Source organism: Natator depressus, chromosome 4 (assembly GCF_965152275.1).
Source record: "Natator depressus isolate rNatDep1 chromosome 4, rNatDep2.hap1, whole genome shotgun sequence".
Lineage (NCBI taxonomy): Eukaryota > Metazoa > Chordata > Testudines > Cheloniidae > Natator > Natator depressus.
Window position 1 is genome coordinate 40,796,193 of NC_134237.1, and position 15,542 is coordinate 40,811,734.

The 15,542-nt window shown below is 38.2% G+C and overlaps 1 protein-coding gene across 1 annotated transcript in view; it reads left to right on the top strand.

Annotated features, from left to right (window-relative positions):
* BLTP1 (bridge-like lipid transfer protein family member 1) overlaps nucleotides 1-15,542 on the top strand; it is a 228,614-nt gene that overhangs the window by 153,734 nt on the left and 59,338 nt on the right. The window contains exons 48-53 of the mRNA XM_074950819.1: nucleotides 341-434; nucleotides 2,155-2,205; nucleotides 5,848-6,054; nucleotides 6,210-6,448; nucleotides 10,760-11,004; nucleotides 12,016-12,121. Coding sequence (XP_074806920.1) covers nucleotides 341-434; nucleotides 2,155-2,205; nucleotides 5,848-6,054; nucleotides 6,210-6,448; nucleotides 10,760-11,004; nucleotides 12,016-12,121 — 942 coding nt within the window. The remainder of the gene's footprint in view (nucleotides 1-340; nucleotides 435-2,154; nucleotides 2,206-5,847; nucleotides 6,055-6,209; nucleotides 6,449-10,759; nucleotides 11,005-12,015; nucleotides 12,122-15,542) is intronic.

The following is a 15,542-nucleotide window of genomic DNA, read 5'->3' on the forward strand; positions in this document are numbered from 1 at the left end:
TCTTTGACTAGTAAACATCTTCCGGCCAGGCAACAGCAAATGTATGTAACTATGGTGTAAAAATAACCAAGTTTACATAAAATATTTCTTATGTAACATTTATTTAAAACTTAAAAAAACTGAAATATAATGAAAAAACTTTTAGAAAATGAAAGTGTAGCTTACATTTTTGCAACTTTTCTTCACCAGCTAGTGTTTAAATGTGAGGCTTTTTAATACAATTATCAAACATTGTGACATTTACGTTAGCTTGTACTGTATTTTGGCAAGCAATTGACATATATGGAAGTATTTTACTATATTCCAGTATTTCTAAAGTATTTTCTCTTTCCTCTTAAAGATGTACTGCACCAAAAGATGACTGAGACCTGTGCCACTGCTCATATAGGTGGTGTTAACATTGTTCTGCTGGAGGGAATTACACCAAATATCCAGTGAGTGTGAAGCCAAAAACAATTTAAAAATAACAAAAACACATTTGTACAGAAATGGAGAGTCAGCTGTATGTACAGAGAAACGTATGGGACTTGCTGTGGAGGCCGGGGCCCTGATCTTATAATGAGATCTGAATCCATGCAGTCCCCTTTAAGTCAGTAGAGCTCTATGGGCAGCCATGTAGAGCTGCTTGTTGGAGTGGGTCTCAACTCTGGGTCCTAAAACTAATTTTTATACAGACACAGACAAGGTTTTTTAAACTAAAGCGTAATTTTTTTGTTTCATGACAGCATTCATAGTGAGAGAGCCATTTTTCTTGCCCAGACAATATACAGTGCAAACATTTGTATTTGGAGTAAATCCTGCTTGCATTACATAAATAATTCCATAAAAGTTAATGAGACTATTCATGTGAGTACAATGAGCAATATTTGGGCTATGGTGAACATACAGTCATCTATAACTATGGCCCCAATCAGTTAAACACTTAGGTATATACTTAACTATACAGATATGAATACTCCTGTGGACTTCAGTAGGTCTACTCCCATTAGCAAAGGGTATGTGCAGAAGAGTTTGCAGGATCATTGCCTAAACAAATGAATGGTTGGATTGTGAAAAATGGTAGGAAATAGATCCACTGAATAAAAATATTTTTTCACAACATCATAGCTTTCTTTGAGCAATTTTCTCCTGCTTTGTGTGTACACAGTGGCTCAATGACATTATGTGTATCTGCAGTTATTTCTATAATGTTTCTAATAATTACTTTTTAAAAGTTTGTAGGGTTCCTTGAATGGTACATAGAGGTTCTTAAATCAGAGTAATTAATCTTTTAATGCTGATTCTTCCCATATGAGTTCTTCTTGCTTCATAAAGGATGAACTTTTTGACCCCTCATGTTGCATGGTCCTTTAAATTACTTTACCTCTATAAAGTCTGTTCTTTACCCCTATACAACTGACAAAATTTTAAAATATCACCTTTTACGCATGAACACCTAGAATGACTTGCTCAATGTCCATGCAGTTTGCACTTTTGCTATGTTCACAAACTCAGGTTAGAAGTGCATGCTTGTTTTTCTTTCTTCCTTTCCATTTGAATCTCTTTATATTTGAGTTGCAGAGCACTACAAATAAAATTAAAATTCTTCATAATGTAAATCACTTTCACGCCGTTTCTCAATGTTAGTTGGGTAACCCTCAGTATGCTACTTTGGCCTTTAAAATATGCATAGTGATGAGATGGCTAAGGAGACTGTCTCATGTGAAAAGTCACTCATGTCTCATTTTTAAAAATAATTCTTGTCCAGTTCTCTCCACTATATAAATTCTAACTAAATATTGCAATATTGTTTTCTGTACTAAAAACCTGTATTATTGATATTGTCCATACCCAAATTGCTAAACATACATACATATTTAACAAGTGTGGATAAAAGCTCTAAACTGTCAACCATGTAATACTTTAGATGGTGGCTGAAATTAATGTTTCTGTTCAATGCAGTGTCTCTGATCTTGCACACAGAAAAATAGGGATGCAACAAAATGGGAAAAATTACTAAAGTTTCTAAAAACCAGTGTCAACTTGTTAAAATTTAATATATTTTTAGATAATTTGTCATATTGTGGGTTACAAATATTTAACTAATTTTGCATGAATGTTTATTCTTTATTTGCTTTTTGTTTTTCTTGCTTTCTCTTCAATCTTCATCTGTAGACTGGAGGATTTTCCTACATCTCCTACAAGCACAGCCAAACAAGAGTTTCTGTATGTCATATTATTATGTTTAATGGACTTGCAATTAGCATTGTGTTGTGTAGTTAAAGGCTGCATTATTACTGTGTTTGAGTGTAGCCAGTTGCTGCTTCATAATGTTCTAGTTTAATAAACAATAAACTCTAAATTAGTTAGTATGGTCCACTAATTATATACTAAGAAAATTTATGGGTGTTCATTGAACAGTCTACCCTTTTGCCCAATTGTATGCACTGTGCTATAGTTGCTGAAGAACTAGACTGGTTCTAATAACTATTAAAGCCTAATTCTTTGGCCGTTCTTTACGCTGCTACTATATGTTTTAATTATATGAAATCGTGCTGATCCAGGTAAGAGAACAGGTTCATCAGACCATTCTTATCCCACTGTGGGCCTGCTCTTATTGATTTCACTGTGGGTTTTTTGTCTTTACTTATCTTATTCTTGCATCTAATAATTAAATATTTGAAACTATAAGTACACATATTAGTTATCTTTAAAAGATACTGTTCTATTTAAAACTTACAGAACTTCCAAATCCATTCCCTAACTTGCACATGTACAGGGGACCCTGTGCCCGTGGGTCTCCCCTTCCCATATAGAAATGGACTATGTTGTCTTCATGTTCACTTTCTCCCTTTCCCCTGCCCTCAGACCCAAAGAAGGTCTTCCACAACTCTGGGACTTCACACCAAGAAAAAAGGTTGGGGGTGGGAAGTAGGCTAGTGGTCAAAACTGTTAAGTTCTTGTCCCTCATTGACTCTGCAGACATCCGGGCAAAAATGTAGATATGGGCAGAAACTATATTTTCCAAAACAGCTACTTGGTGGGGAGTCCCTTCTTACCATTGATCAACCCCACATACCTTTGCGGGGACTCTGGGGCAACTACCATATGCAGAAGTCTGTGGGCGTGAGGGGTGGGGATAATGCTGTGGGATACAGACTTGGCACAGAGCCTCCATGTAGATAGCATCTGGCCTTCTGCTGATTTCTCCTTTCTAATCTCTCCCAAGTTCTGTTGGGTTTGGGGGCTGGCACTGTAGCCTGTTTGATGGTGAGGAAATCCTTCCCATCTTTTCCTTCTTCCTCCTTCTCCCACCCAGTGTAACTGGTTCAGGAAGTACCACAGAATGGAACCTTGGAGCAATTTTCTCCCCTTCAGCCTACTTCCACAGGTTTTCCCATAGAGCTATGAGTTCCTGTTTGCCAAATCACCTTCCAGCTGTTCCCTTTTAAAATGACAATCTATAGAACTGATCCAATATGACAAAAACTACTACGTGAATGAATTATTTGGTGAATAGCTGCAGTGTTTGTTTAATAACATTTGAATAATATTGAGCTAGCTTTAGCGCTATATTTTTTTTTTTTGTTAGATGTATAATGCTTGCTAAGAATGAATAGGATGGTGTTTAAAGTGTTCTGAACCCCTGCTTTCCATGTTGGCAGCATCTTAGAGCAGACACTTATAGTAAGATACTTTAATTAAATGAAAAATTAAGTACTTGCCCAGGGAGCACAGTTAACTTAGTTGTTAGATATAAAGGAGGTCTAGATTTGTGAGTTTTGAGCTTCAAGTCTGGAACCAGTGAAATGTGGGTTTCTGTCATTTAATTTAATTACATTGGCTCTGTATTTGTTTTTGTGATTTCCTCCCCCTCCCCCCTGCCCCTTTCTGGTACTTTAGCTTAATGTTTTTCTTTAAATTGTATTAGAAATACTGCTCACGTTTCAGCACCAAGACTGTGTACATTCAGATGTTGTTTTTAAATAGGGAATTTTTTTATCATAGAATCAAACAGTGAATACTTTAATGCTGACTATGACACTTTTTCAACAAATTGTGTAGTGGATGATTGCGCTGGCGTCTTGGCATAGATTGGGGAAACTGCTTCAATGTTCCTTCATGCTGAGAGTTACACTGATGATGATGGAACAGCTAGTTGAGTCAATATTTTGAAACATTGATGTAAGGAATGTATTCTGGGCTGACTCGCATCCTTATGGTGCTGGAGTGTTGAGTGGTTGAGGGAAAGACATAGGGAACATAATTCTGTCCCCTGTTAATTTCTGCTTGGAATGAGATTTACGGGAATGCTAACATAAACAGAGTGGTATTTTTTTGTATTGGCCACATGTGTTTTATATTTTTTAAAAGCTAGAACAAAACACACACATCCAATTTTGAAGGAAAGCATATTTGCCTAATACTGTTGTGAAAACATTAATGAACAAATTGGGACTTTTCCTCCTTGGAAGTGTGTCTTCCACATTTCTGTGAGAGCACCTTATAATAAAATTAAACAACCCTCTCTACCCCTGAATTTTAATCCATGACAATCTGGGTCCCTTAAAGCTGCTGCCTTCCTTCTAGCCATGGGATCCTGAACAAGAACTTGTTTCAACTCCCAGCAATATCTATTCTTAATCTGTTAACCTGGTGTTAAAACAGATGTTTGGAAGACCTGTGATTGAATTAGAGTGACACAGTTCTCTCCTGCTGTGAGCAGAAAAAACACTGCCTTTGTTGTACTCCCACCTCTTGGGTTCTTTGAGCTAGCTGGGCCTTTGGCATAGTGTTGGAGAATAACCCTTGAAATAACTTTTAATTACTTTAACATTTCCCTTGGGAAGATAATCTACACAAATACTATGAGATCAGGTTGCCCAAAAATTAAATCACATTTTTCCTCTTAACTTTATCATTGCAATATTAATGCTGTGAAGAATATTACAGTTATAACCCTTAAAGAAAATTGCTGCTCAAATCATCTGAGCTGAAAGTTGAAAATTTCATTCTATACTAATTGGCAAACTATGTTGCTAATATATTGCCTCTTCTAAATTATATTACTATCATATGTATTAAACCCTAATAGTGTATGCCATAGTACTTGAAATCTTGTCTGAGTAAAATTCCAGTCACTGACCACAAAGATGAGAAATAGTCATGGATTTGTTGTTCTTTATAACATGGTTGTTGAAGATGAAAAACACTGTAAGAATTACAAACACATAGTGCAATTGTGTTTCTTTCACAGCTGTATTATATGATGACACCTTTGAAATTAGTGTAGTTTGAAGTTTACATTTGTGAAGTTAGGGCCATTTAAACTTGAATATTCCTACACCAAAAAAGCAAATTGTTTGCTACATATTAACTACAAATTGAGACAGAATCCTGTCCAGTAGTCTAGTAGTTGTTAAAATAAAGTCTCTCTGAGTAGCTGTCACTATAGAGGATTGTTTAAAATTCTTGAGGAAAAAATGAGGATGAAATAGATGAGATAGAATCACAATTGTGTTCATTGTGTATATATAGTGTGTGTATGCAGTCTGTGTGTAATCACAAATTATCTTACATTTCATTCTTATAATAGTTGAACAGACATTTTGCTATGCATGCCTTATAATTTTGTTAAATGTAATAAACAGCATAAACTGGATAGTTGCTTATACAGCATGTACTGCATCTGCGTGTGCATAAATAGAAACTAAGTAGGCATGTATATTGTTTATAAATTGCTAATACAAGTGTATTCATCTTAATACTCGATGATTCAGCCAATTTGTTGTTAAAAAGCTATGTCAATGTATATATTTAAATATTTTGAGAAAAGGATGCAAATAACCATATTTTGTTGTTTGTTAGAACTGTAGTCAAATGCAGTATTGCCAAATCACAGGCTCTTTATAGTGCCCAACGAGGATTGAAAACAAATAATGCTGCAGTGTTGAAAGTGGGAGCTATCAGCATCAACATTCCTCAACACCCTGCCACTCTACACAGCATGATGGTGCGCAGTTCTCACCAGCTTTCCAAACAGATCTCAGACCTCATCAGGCAACCATCAACAGCGTAAGTTTTGCTTTATTTGCCATCCTGTATGGACCTATCTTACTTTCTATCCTCTTATGGGCTAATGCTGCTCTGCGGGAGAATCGGGCCAACACTGTATAATGAATGCATTAGGATATCTAATAGTTGTTTCTCGTATCTCTTCTTCTAAATAGCCCACAGCCTCCAAAAGAAGATGTTGCAACTCCATTGCCCTCTGAAAAGACACCAACAAGTGTTAATCAGACTCCAGTTGAAACCAATGAATTTCCACAGCTGCCGGAAGGCTTAGAGAAGAAACCCATAGTTCTTAAATTCAGTGCCATGATAGATGGTATAGCTATTGGAGCAGCACTCTTGCCATCTCTAAAAGCAGAATATAAGATGGGAAGAATGAGAAGTCACGGAATGACAGGTAACCATGGGCGCTGACTCCGACGGAAAAATATTAGCGGGTGCTAACACTCTCCGGTAGCCAAGCTCCCCTTCCTCTCCCCCGCCCTAGACTTGCCAGTGGCCCTGCCAATCAATTCCTCCTCCTCCCTCCCAGCGCCTCCCACCTGCAGCGGATTAGCTGTTCCCCGGCATGCAGCAGGCACTGGAAGGGAATGGGAGGAGCGGGGAAGAGGTGCGCTCAGGGGAGGGGGCAGAACAAGGTGGAGTGGGGGCAGGAAGAGGGGGGCAGAGTGGGGATTTGAGGGAAAGGGTGGAGTAGGAGCGGGACCGGGGTGCAGGGGTGGGAGCTTGGGGGAAGTGGTGGAGTAGGGGCAGGACCTGGGGCTGAGTTGGGGTTGAGAAACCCCCAGGGACAGCTGGAAGCCAGTACTCCATGAAACTTTGAAAAGATCACGGTCACTTTTTAACATTGATTTCACTGGAAAAGATCAAATGTGACATTATGGGTTCCTATTCAGTTTTATGGTAATTATACCTTTTTAATCCAGTTGTTCTTTGTTTTTCCTTGTGGCTATGAATTTATGAGAACAGGTTAGTATGAGAGAATTTTATATTAATAAGGAACCAGAATATAGTAAAAATCAATCCTGCAGATATGACTATTTAGTGTATTAAAATAAAATAGGAGGCTAGTTCTAGTAGATTTTCTTATAAAGATTAATTGCACAAGGCAGAGGCCAGTGAGGACAGATACAAAGATCTGGAATTTTTGACCAAGTGGCTGCAACTTCATTAATTCCATAACAGAATAATTTCTCAGGCAACCTGTCCTAGCAGCAGTGAAACCAGGAAGAACATCAGTGCTCCTGCCTTCTTCCTATTGGCTATGCATATCCTGAGCATCACTGTCCCAGGTCTTAACAACGCCCTGTCATAGTCTGTTTTACCCCAAGGTTTATTATGGCTTGCAATCTAGAACAGCTTACTGCCTAGGAACCCCTGGTCTCATAGTGGTGGCTCAGGTTTTCCCACAAATCCAACCTCTTTTCCTGAGAAAACTGTGTTAATGCCTAATTCTTAAGGGAAGAATGGAGGCATCCCAAACCCGCCCAGGCTCTGTGATTTTTGGGAGAACCAATCACAACCAGTATCTGCCTTGGTGGAAAGTGAGGTTTGAAACCTCTGCTGCCAGAACCTACTAGACAAGCTGTGATTCTGTGAAATAAAAAGCATATTAATAAACCAAACAGAATTCATACTGATTGATCAAAAAGCACTGTTGTGTACACTAACTGCAAACTGACCACATAATTTGCACACCAAGAGTGGAAAATATATGAACACCACATCTAGAAGTGTGAAAGTTACTGAAAGGTAAGTAACCCATTTCTCTAATTAGGTGTCAACATGTACCTCATGTGCAAGAGATTGGAGTGTTTTGAATAGCAGTGTCTGTCAGGGCCATGCATGTGTTCTGTGCCACCTTGTGTTCCTGTGCAACAGCATAAAAGGCAGAGCAGCCAGGACCGTCCCTCAGTTCCTTGTTACTTCCTACGGCATCAAGACAGAACCTAACAAGTATCTGACCCAGTACTCTTCTGAGCTCCAAAACCTGTGTTTTTGTGCCTATTGCTACCCCTTATGATGGATTCTAAGCAGTCAGATTTGAAACACTACCTATCCTGTGACTGCCTCATCCCCCTCATAAATGGACACAGTTGATGATTTTTCTGCTTGGGACAGAGCCACATCCTGGACAGGTGTTCTGTGTGCCAGTTGTCTCCTTGAAGATTCTCAAGTCCAGGTACGCTTGACTCAAATTACAGTTGATAGAGAAGTCCAAGCTTTTGACCTTGAGGAGATGCTAACAGCTACACTGGAGTCAAATCAGTTTTGGCCAGCACTTCCACCAAAATTTGAGGCCAGAGAGAGGAGGGAACTGAAGAAAGTCAGTGTTGAGGCTCCTGGTGCCAATCTTGGCACTGCCAACTTCAGCACCAACAGGTCTGGCGCCTAGTCCCCTGGCACCGAAGAATGACTACAGGAGGCGAGGCAGGCTGGAGTACAAACATAGTTCCAAGCATTATGTGAACTCAACGTGCCACTCCTCCAAAGACAAAGCCTCCAAACTCTTTGATTTCCAAATTGGAGGAGGCCAGCTGGTCAGTCAGTGTGGCACATGGGGATGAAGGCCCGGTGCTGACCTTGTTACTGGGCATGGCAACTGGCACCAGTAGCTGAACGTGTCAAGGATTAGTGTTCCACACCAAAGCAGAGGCTTGCACTGAGGCCTACACCACTCCTTGGTCCTCCATTTGAGGAAGCATACCTCTCATCACCTTCTTCGACCTACTCATTCTCACTGTCTCAGGTAGAGATCACTCTCACCTACCATCAGAGAGTGTTGTGACCCTAGGCAGGGTTCTGGAGGCTATCCATTTTGAGCTCCACTTCTAGGGAGATGTGAATGGCACTGGATCAGACAACATCAACCCAGTCATTACCTCTGTAGCTTACTGCTCTGTCTGTATTGGCCATATTGGGATCCACTGTTGCATATGTCCCAGAGCAGATCCCCCTCCCACGCATCAAGGAGGAAATCCTACTCCCCGGCAGCATCGATAGATGGCCATCCAGAGACTGACATCAGCATTTAGGAGTAGACAATAATGAAGGGAGAGTAACAATATCAATCCCCATCTAAGGAATCATCATTGTTGCCAGACGAAGTGGTGGCAATTGTCCCAGTGCCTGTGGTTGATGACATTATGGCTTTCCAGGACCTCCTGTCCTAAATCGCAGAGATTCTGGATGTTGAAACCACACTAACCTAGGAGAGGTCTCTTAAGCTCTTTGATATACTGAGGTCAACAACCCTGGCCATGTTTGTCTTCATGATCAACAAAGACATACTTACACTGGTAAAGGGTCTGTGGCAGACCTCTGCCATTCTGCCCCCCACATCTAACTGAGTGGAAGAGAGGTACCAGGTGCTTCCAAAGCACTTTGAACACTTGTGCATACACCCAAATGCTGTCTCTGATCATGTTGGCAGTCCAAGAAAAGTCTGGGCCACAAAAGGACCCCGAATAAAGCTCAACTTCTTCAGGATATATTCTTCCGCTTCATTGCAACTTTGCATTACAGATTACCTGGCCATGTTCGGATCCATGTCCGCTTGTACAGCAGTTCTGGCCACCATTTAGCCTTCTTATGCTCTCCGTCAGTTTCTTCCTGTTTTTCTGTAGGATTTTGAACAAGAAGAGGGAGGCTTTCCCAGATGAGTAAGTTACATACAAAGGAGGAGGACATCATTCAACTCCCAGAGCACACAGCCTGAATATCCTCCATGGAGAAGATCTTGATGCTCCAGGAGATGGCCATCTTTGTCCTTTGTTCACTATGCACAGTCACAGAGTCAGCACGTGTGATGGGAGTATTTGGCTCTAATGTGGCTCCCGTCAAAAGCCTGCCAGCACTTTAAGGAACTGTCTTGCCCCTCTCCAACACTCTTGGTCTACTGTCACAACAGACGAGTGGGTATGGACATTTTGCCCATGACTACTCTATTCATTTCCACAGTTGACCCTCTCCCCCCCCACAGCCCAGTTGCTCTTCACAAGAGTAACCTTTTTCACAAGAGCCTGTTGCAAAACACAGTGACCTTAGAGGGAATATCTCAGGAGTAAAGAGAAGAAGAGGCTTCTGCTCATAATATTTCCTTATCCCAAAGAAAACAGGGGCCCTTTGTCCTTTCCTAGACCTCAGGAGACTGAATAAATACATACACCACTTCAGATTCAAAATGGTAACACTTACGTCAGTCATTCCATCCAAGATGCGCACTTTCACATAGCCATTCACTTGGCCCATAGGAAGTACTTGAGATTCACAATGGAGCCAAATCACTACTAGTACAAGGTATTGCCATTTGGACTCTCCACAACACCAAGAGTTTTTTAAAAATACCTAGGAGTGTTAGTATATAGAGTTTTGTGGTACCTGATGAGATGAAACTGTTATGAATGAATGAGGTTGTCTTGAGTTTATTTTCACAGGTTATCAGTACAGATACAGAGTTGGGTTGTTTGACTACCTCAACTATGCATTTACATAATTCCAAATGTTTGGGTTTTTAAAAAAATTTAATTAGGTTAAAAACCCAAGAAATTGAGAATTAATTGTTTATAGCCCTTACATTACTGTGCTCTCAATCTTACCTCCAGTTTGAGCTTTCATTTTGGTTCCACTAATTTTCTTAACTTCTATAAGTTTGAAATATTTGTTCTTTCTGGGCCAACATTATACGTACTTTTCTCTTTCTTGACAGGTGCTCAAACAAGGTTTACATTTGAACTTCCAAATCACAGATTGCGATTCACATCAAAAGTTTCTGCCACTGATATGTCTACCATTCCTCCTTCAGCAAGTCTTAATCTTCCCCCTGTCACTATGTCAGGCAAATATGTCATGGAGGAACATGACACCTATTCAGATCAAATATGGAGTATAGATGAGCTACCTACTAAACAGGGCTATTATCTACAAGGGAACTATTTACGTTGCGTGGCTGAGGTAGGCATTGAAGAAAGCCAATTTCTTTAAGTTACTTCAATTAAGTTTCATACAGTATTTTTATATATATTCCTGTTTGGCATGCTTCCTAAACTCCTTGGTTGATATTTGCTCTCACATTTGAGACTTCTGATGATCTGTATGCTTCTCAGAGAATTCCAACATGCTGCTGTGTTTTTGTACTTCCCAATCTAACCTTTGCTTCTTTCTGCTTCCAGACAGACCTTGCCAGTGCAGAGATTTAGCCTTGGTTTGAATTTACTCTAAATGTGTTACTCTGATTAGTAACAGAATTGTGTTTCTATTTTCCATTTAAAATTTGACTAATATTAGGAAGTATTTAAATTTAAAGTTTTTTACCGAACTTGTTTTCAATAAAGTTAAAGAATACAAAGCATGGTAACAGTTGTTAGAAAATTCCCAGTGTAGAAATAATATTTCTTAAAGCATCAGAGTTAATAACTAGGTTTATCAGGTATTGCATGTATCAGTAGTGTTTTTCTTCTAGAGCATTTAGAATAAAGGACCTTGGGAGTCAGGACACATGGCTTCTGTTCCCAGTTCTGTTAACAATTTACTGTATGACACGAAGCAATTCATTTAACTTGCTTATGCCTTAGTTAAGCCTTCTGTAAAGCTGGTCAAATTATACTTACCATTTGGATGTTAGAAAAAGCTGAATGAGCTTTGCAATTCTCTGTTGTTGATAATTCAGTACTGGTATTCTGCCTTTGCTCCTATTATAGTAGTTGACATAACGCACTTTCCCCCTTATTTATTGTTACTTACTTATAATCAAAAAATTATACTAGAGAAAACTGTTCCACATACAGTGGCCACAATTAAAAAATCATTGTTTACTAACAATAATTACATCAATGTATCTGACATTATGTGCCATTGTTATGCTGTATTCTGATGCAGTCAGTACTTAAAACAGTATTGCATTGACCACAGCTATCACACCTATATTTTAAAATTTTACAAAAGAATCTTCATATTTTCTGGCAGGTTGGTTCCTTTGAACATAATCTCACAACTGATCTTCTAAATCATTTAGTGTTTGTACAAAAAGTATTCATGAAGGAAGTCAATGAAGTCATACAGAAGGTGTCAGGTAAGATGAACTACCTGAGGATTTCACTAAAATTTTAGCTTGAAGACTTTTGGTGCTGCCTAACATATCTGCAATCTCTACTTGTCCCATGTATGCGGTTCTTATGTCACCAAGAACACCACCACTTTCTGGTTCCACTGTAGCACAGAAGTTGTATCAGAGGCCAGCAACACAAGGAAAAGAAGTTTGGTTAGGTAGAATTGTGGCTTTGGAGAACATTGTGGGTGACATTGTTAATCTCTTTCTTGAGTCACTGGAGCTTCCGTGCAAGGGTGCTGTCTATTAATTGCAAAAGTAATTCTACCAAACAATCCACTGAACGTTAGCGTCTGTCTGTAACATTGCTTTCTGTCCAGTCAGATCAGCTTGCAGCTTTGTGAAAGTTTGCAAGAGAAAAATAGCATTCACTACAAAAAGGTAGTGGAGGATTTTTACAAATCTATATGGAAGGACATTTGATCAGGGTAGAATGGTACAATTTGTTGTTTGTGGTAGAGTGGATAGGAAAATTAGTTTCAGAACCACATTTGTTCTTATTATGTAAAATACTGTTTTTAGTAAATTATGCTTATTGGGTAACAAATAAAAGTGTATTAAAACAGATCCTTAGCTGGCATAGCTCCATTGACTTTCTAGGGCTATACCAATTTACCAGCTGAGAATTCTACCGCATGATTGAAGATGAAAAGCAAATGTGACTGTAATCATACAGTGACAGTTTATCACAGAAGTGTTTAAATTTAGTGAAGGAAAGCTTATTTTTCCAAAGGCCGAAAGAAATAACATGAATTGATCTGACGTGAACCAACAATGAGGAAACCTGAGAGCAAGTGACTATATATGAATCGGATTAATATTTCTTGTAGAGAAAAGTTATGGGAAAATACATCCCATTAGAACATTACATATTTCTGTAAGACACTTGCTTAAATTGAAGAAAATTGGAGATATTGTCTACAGTAATAATTGGAAAATGGGTAGAGAAGTGATCTGAATAAAAACAAGTTCAAAAGCCTAATATACAAGTATAAATTAAAGTGGCACAGAAGATTTTTTTAAAAATGTAACTAAATTAAGAATTAATGAAAAAATAAATTAGAGAACTGCATGAGAAAAAAGAAAAGGAAAGAATTAAATAAATAAAATCTAAGCTGTCTATTGAAGAATCTAGAGGCAAGGTAAAAAGCCAAAATAAAACCATCAGGCGAATAAAAGGAATAGAAGGTCCATAAACAGGCATGTAGAGGGCTTGTATGTCTGTGGAAAATAATCTAACAAAGAATAGGTAAGTGAAGAGTCCAAAAGAACTAAAATATACAAATAGCTGTTTTTAATGTACTTTTTTTAGTTTAGTTTTGTTGGGTTTTGTGTTTTTTTGTTTTTTTTTTAGAAAGCTTTAAGGAAAATATAGAGACAGCAAGCAGACATGTTTTCAGAAAAAACAGTTGCAAAGACCCAGAACAAAGGGTAACAAGCAAAATAAGGACCAAGTGTCTGACAGCTAAATATATATAAATATATAGGTCCAGATGAGAGTACCTCAAGAGAGTTTAAAGATCTAGTGGGGGAAATCTCAGAACCTCTGAAAAGAAATAAAGCATGCAAGTCAGGAGAGGTACCAGATGACAGGAAAAAAAGTGGTACATATCTTTAAGAAGGGTGGGAAGGAAGAACCAGAAAAATCATCAGCCTGGTGTTTATTCCAGGCAAAATATCTCAGCATATAATAATCGGTATGAGAGTGTCTGGAAGAAAAAGCTTTAATAATGATCATTATTCCATTAAAATAGCTTCACAGTGAAACTTAGAATATTAAAATGAGAAGGCTTCTCTGTCTTCACTGATGTTCAGTCTCCTCCCAGTTTACTGTTATCTGTGAATTTCATTAACATGCTGTTTGTTGAGTCTTCTAGATTGTAAGTGAAGCTGTTCCAAACCAATCCAAAGTCTTTTTAAAAACATTAGTATTACTATAATGGATTTTTGTATTGCTGTCTATCACAAGGCCCTAATCAGGGCTAGGCAAACGTAACAAAAAGATGGTCCTTGCCATTAAAGAGCTTGTAGTCAGAATAACTTGAGTAAATTACTTGAATGTTACAATAAATGTAATAAGTGAATGCAGTGGCTGTGGTGTCTCCTTAGTATTTTAAGGCATTCATTTTAGTGGCACATTATAAACTTAAAGTAATTAGATGAATACCAGTTAGAACAAATTAAAATACCATGGAGAAGAAGCTGGTTGATGAGCAGAGAATACAGAGCAGTCATATTTCCAAGTTGAGAGCAGCATTGGGTTGAGCACTGGTAGTGTCAATTTTGGCTCCTTTATTCTTTAAGATTTCCACTGATTCTCAAGAGGAAGGTATAAATTCAAGCATGATCAAGTTAGCCAATGACACCAAAATTAGAAGGGTAAAAAATATACGGGAGGATAAAGAAAAAGTGAAGTGGGCTTCATTCGACAGGATGTGATTCACAGCTAACGGATGTGAAGCACTACATCTCAGGGAGGGAATAGAGCTCATCTTAGAAGGGGGGCGGGTTTGAGGGGGACTCTACTTGCAATCCGTGACTATTTAAAAAAAAAAAAAAAAAGTACCTGGATGCCACAATAAAAACTACTTTGCTGAAATACCATTGCAAAAATAGCCTGAGCTCAGTGTACTTATTGAAAACTAGGAAGTTATTCTTGCCACTCTTCAGACCCGCAGTGTAACCACCTCTGGAACACTATACTCAGTTGTAGTCACTACAATTGGGTGATATTTTTAAACTGAAACATTTTTGGCAAAAAAAAATGCGGTTTCAGCAGCACCAAAACATTTAACAACTTTGTGTTGATTTTGCCAAGTTGTTTGAAACAAAAACCAAAAACTGAAAAATCTAAATGTCATTTTGATGTCTTCAAACTGAAATGTTTCCATTTTTTTATTTGAATTTTGTTTTGAACTTTCCCTTAATTTTATTTTTAAAATTAACATTAAAATGCTCAGTGTTGCAATAAATCGTTTTGTTCATCCCAAAATTACTATTTTTTTCAATTTTTCAGAATTGCCAGTGATCCAAAAAATCCATCTAGCTCAGTTCTATTAGTCACCAAAGTTTAGAAAGGATATTGAAAAGCAAATAAGGGCATCAAAACTAATTGGAGGATGAAATAGTTTGTGAGCATGTACACCAAGTCACTTAAAAATTTAAAAAATCACCACATTTCTGCATAATTATTTTAAGTTTGAGTGATAATAGAGATTTGAAAAATTGGAGTTGCAGGGGAGATGGAATTCTTTGTGCTACTCCAATAGTAACCCCTTTTTGTCAGCTGTGGTGGAATATTGATAGACTCTACAGAAGATACCATTGTGTCCTCATCCGAAAGGATTGTTTCTTTTATTCATAGCCAGAATTATATGTGAGGTGG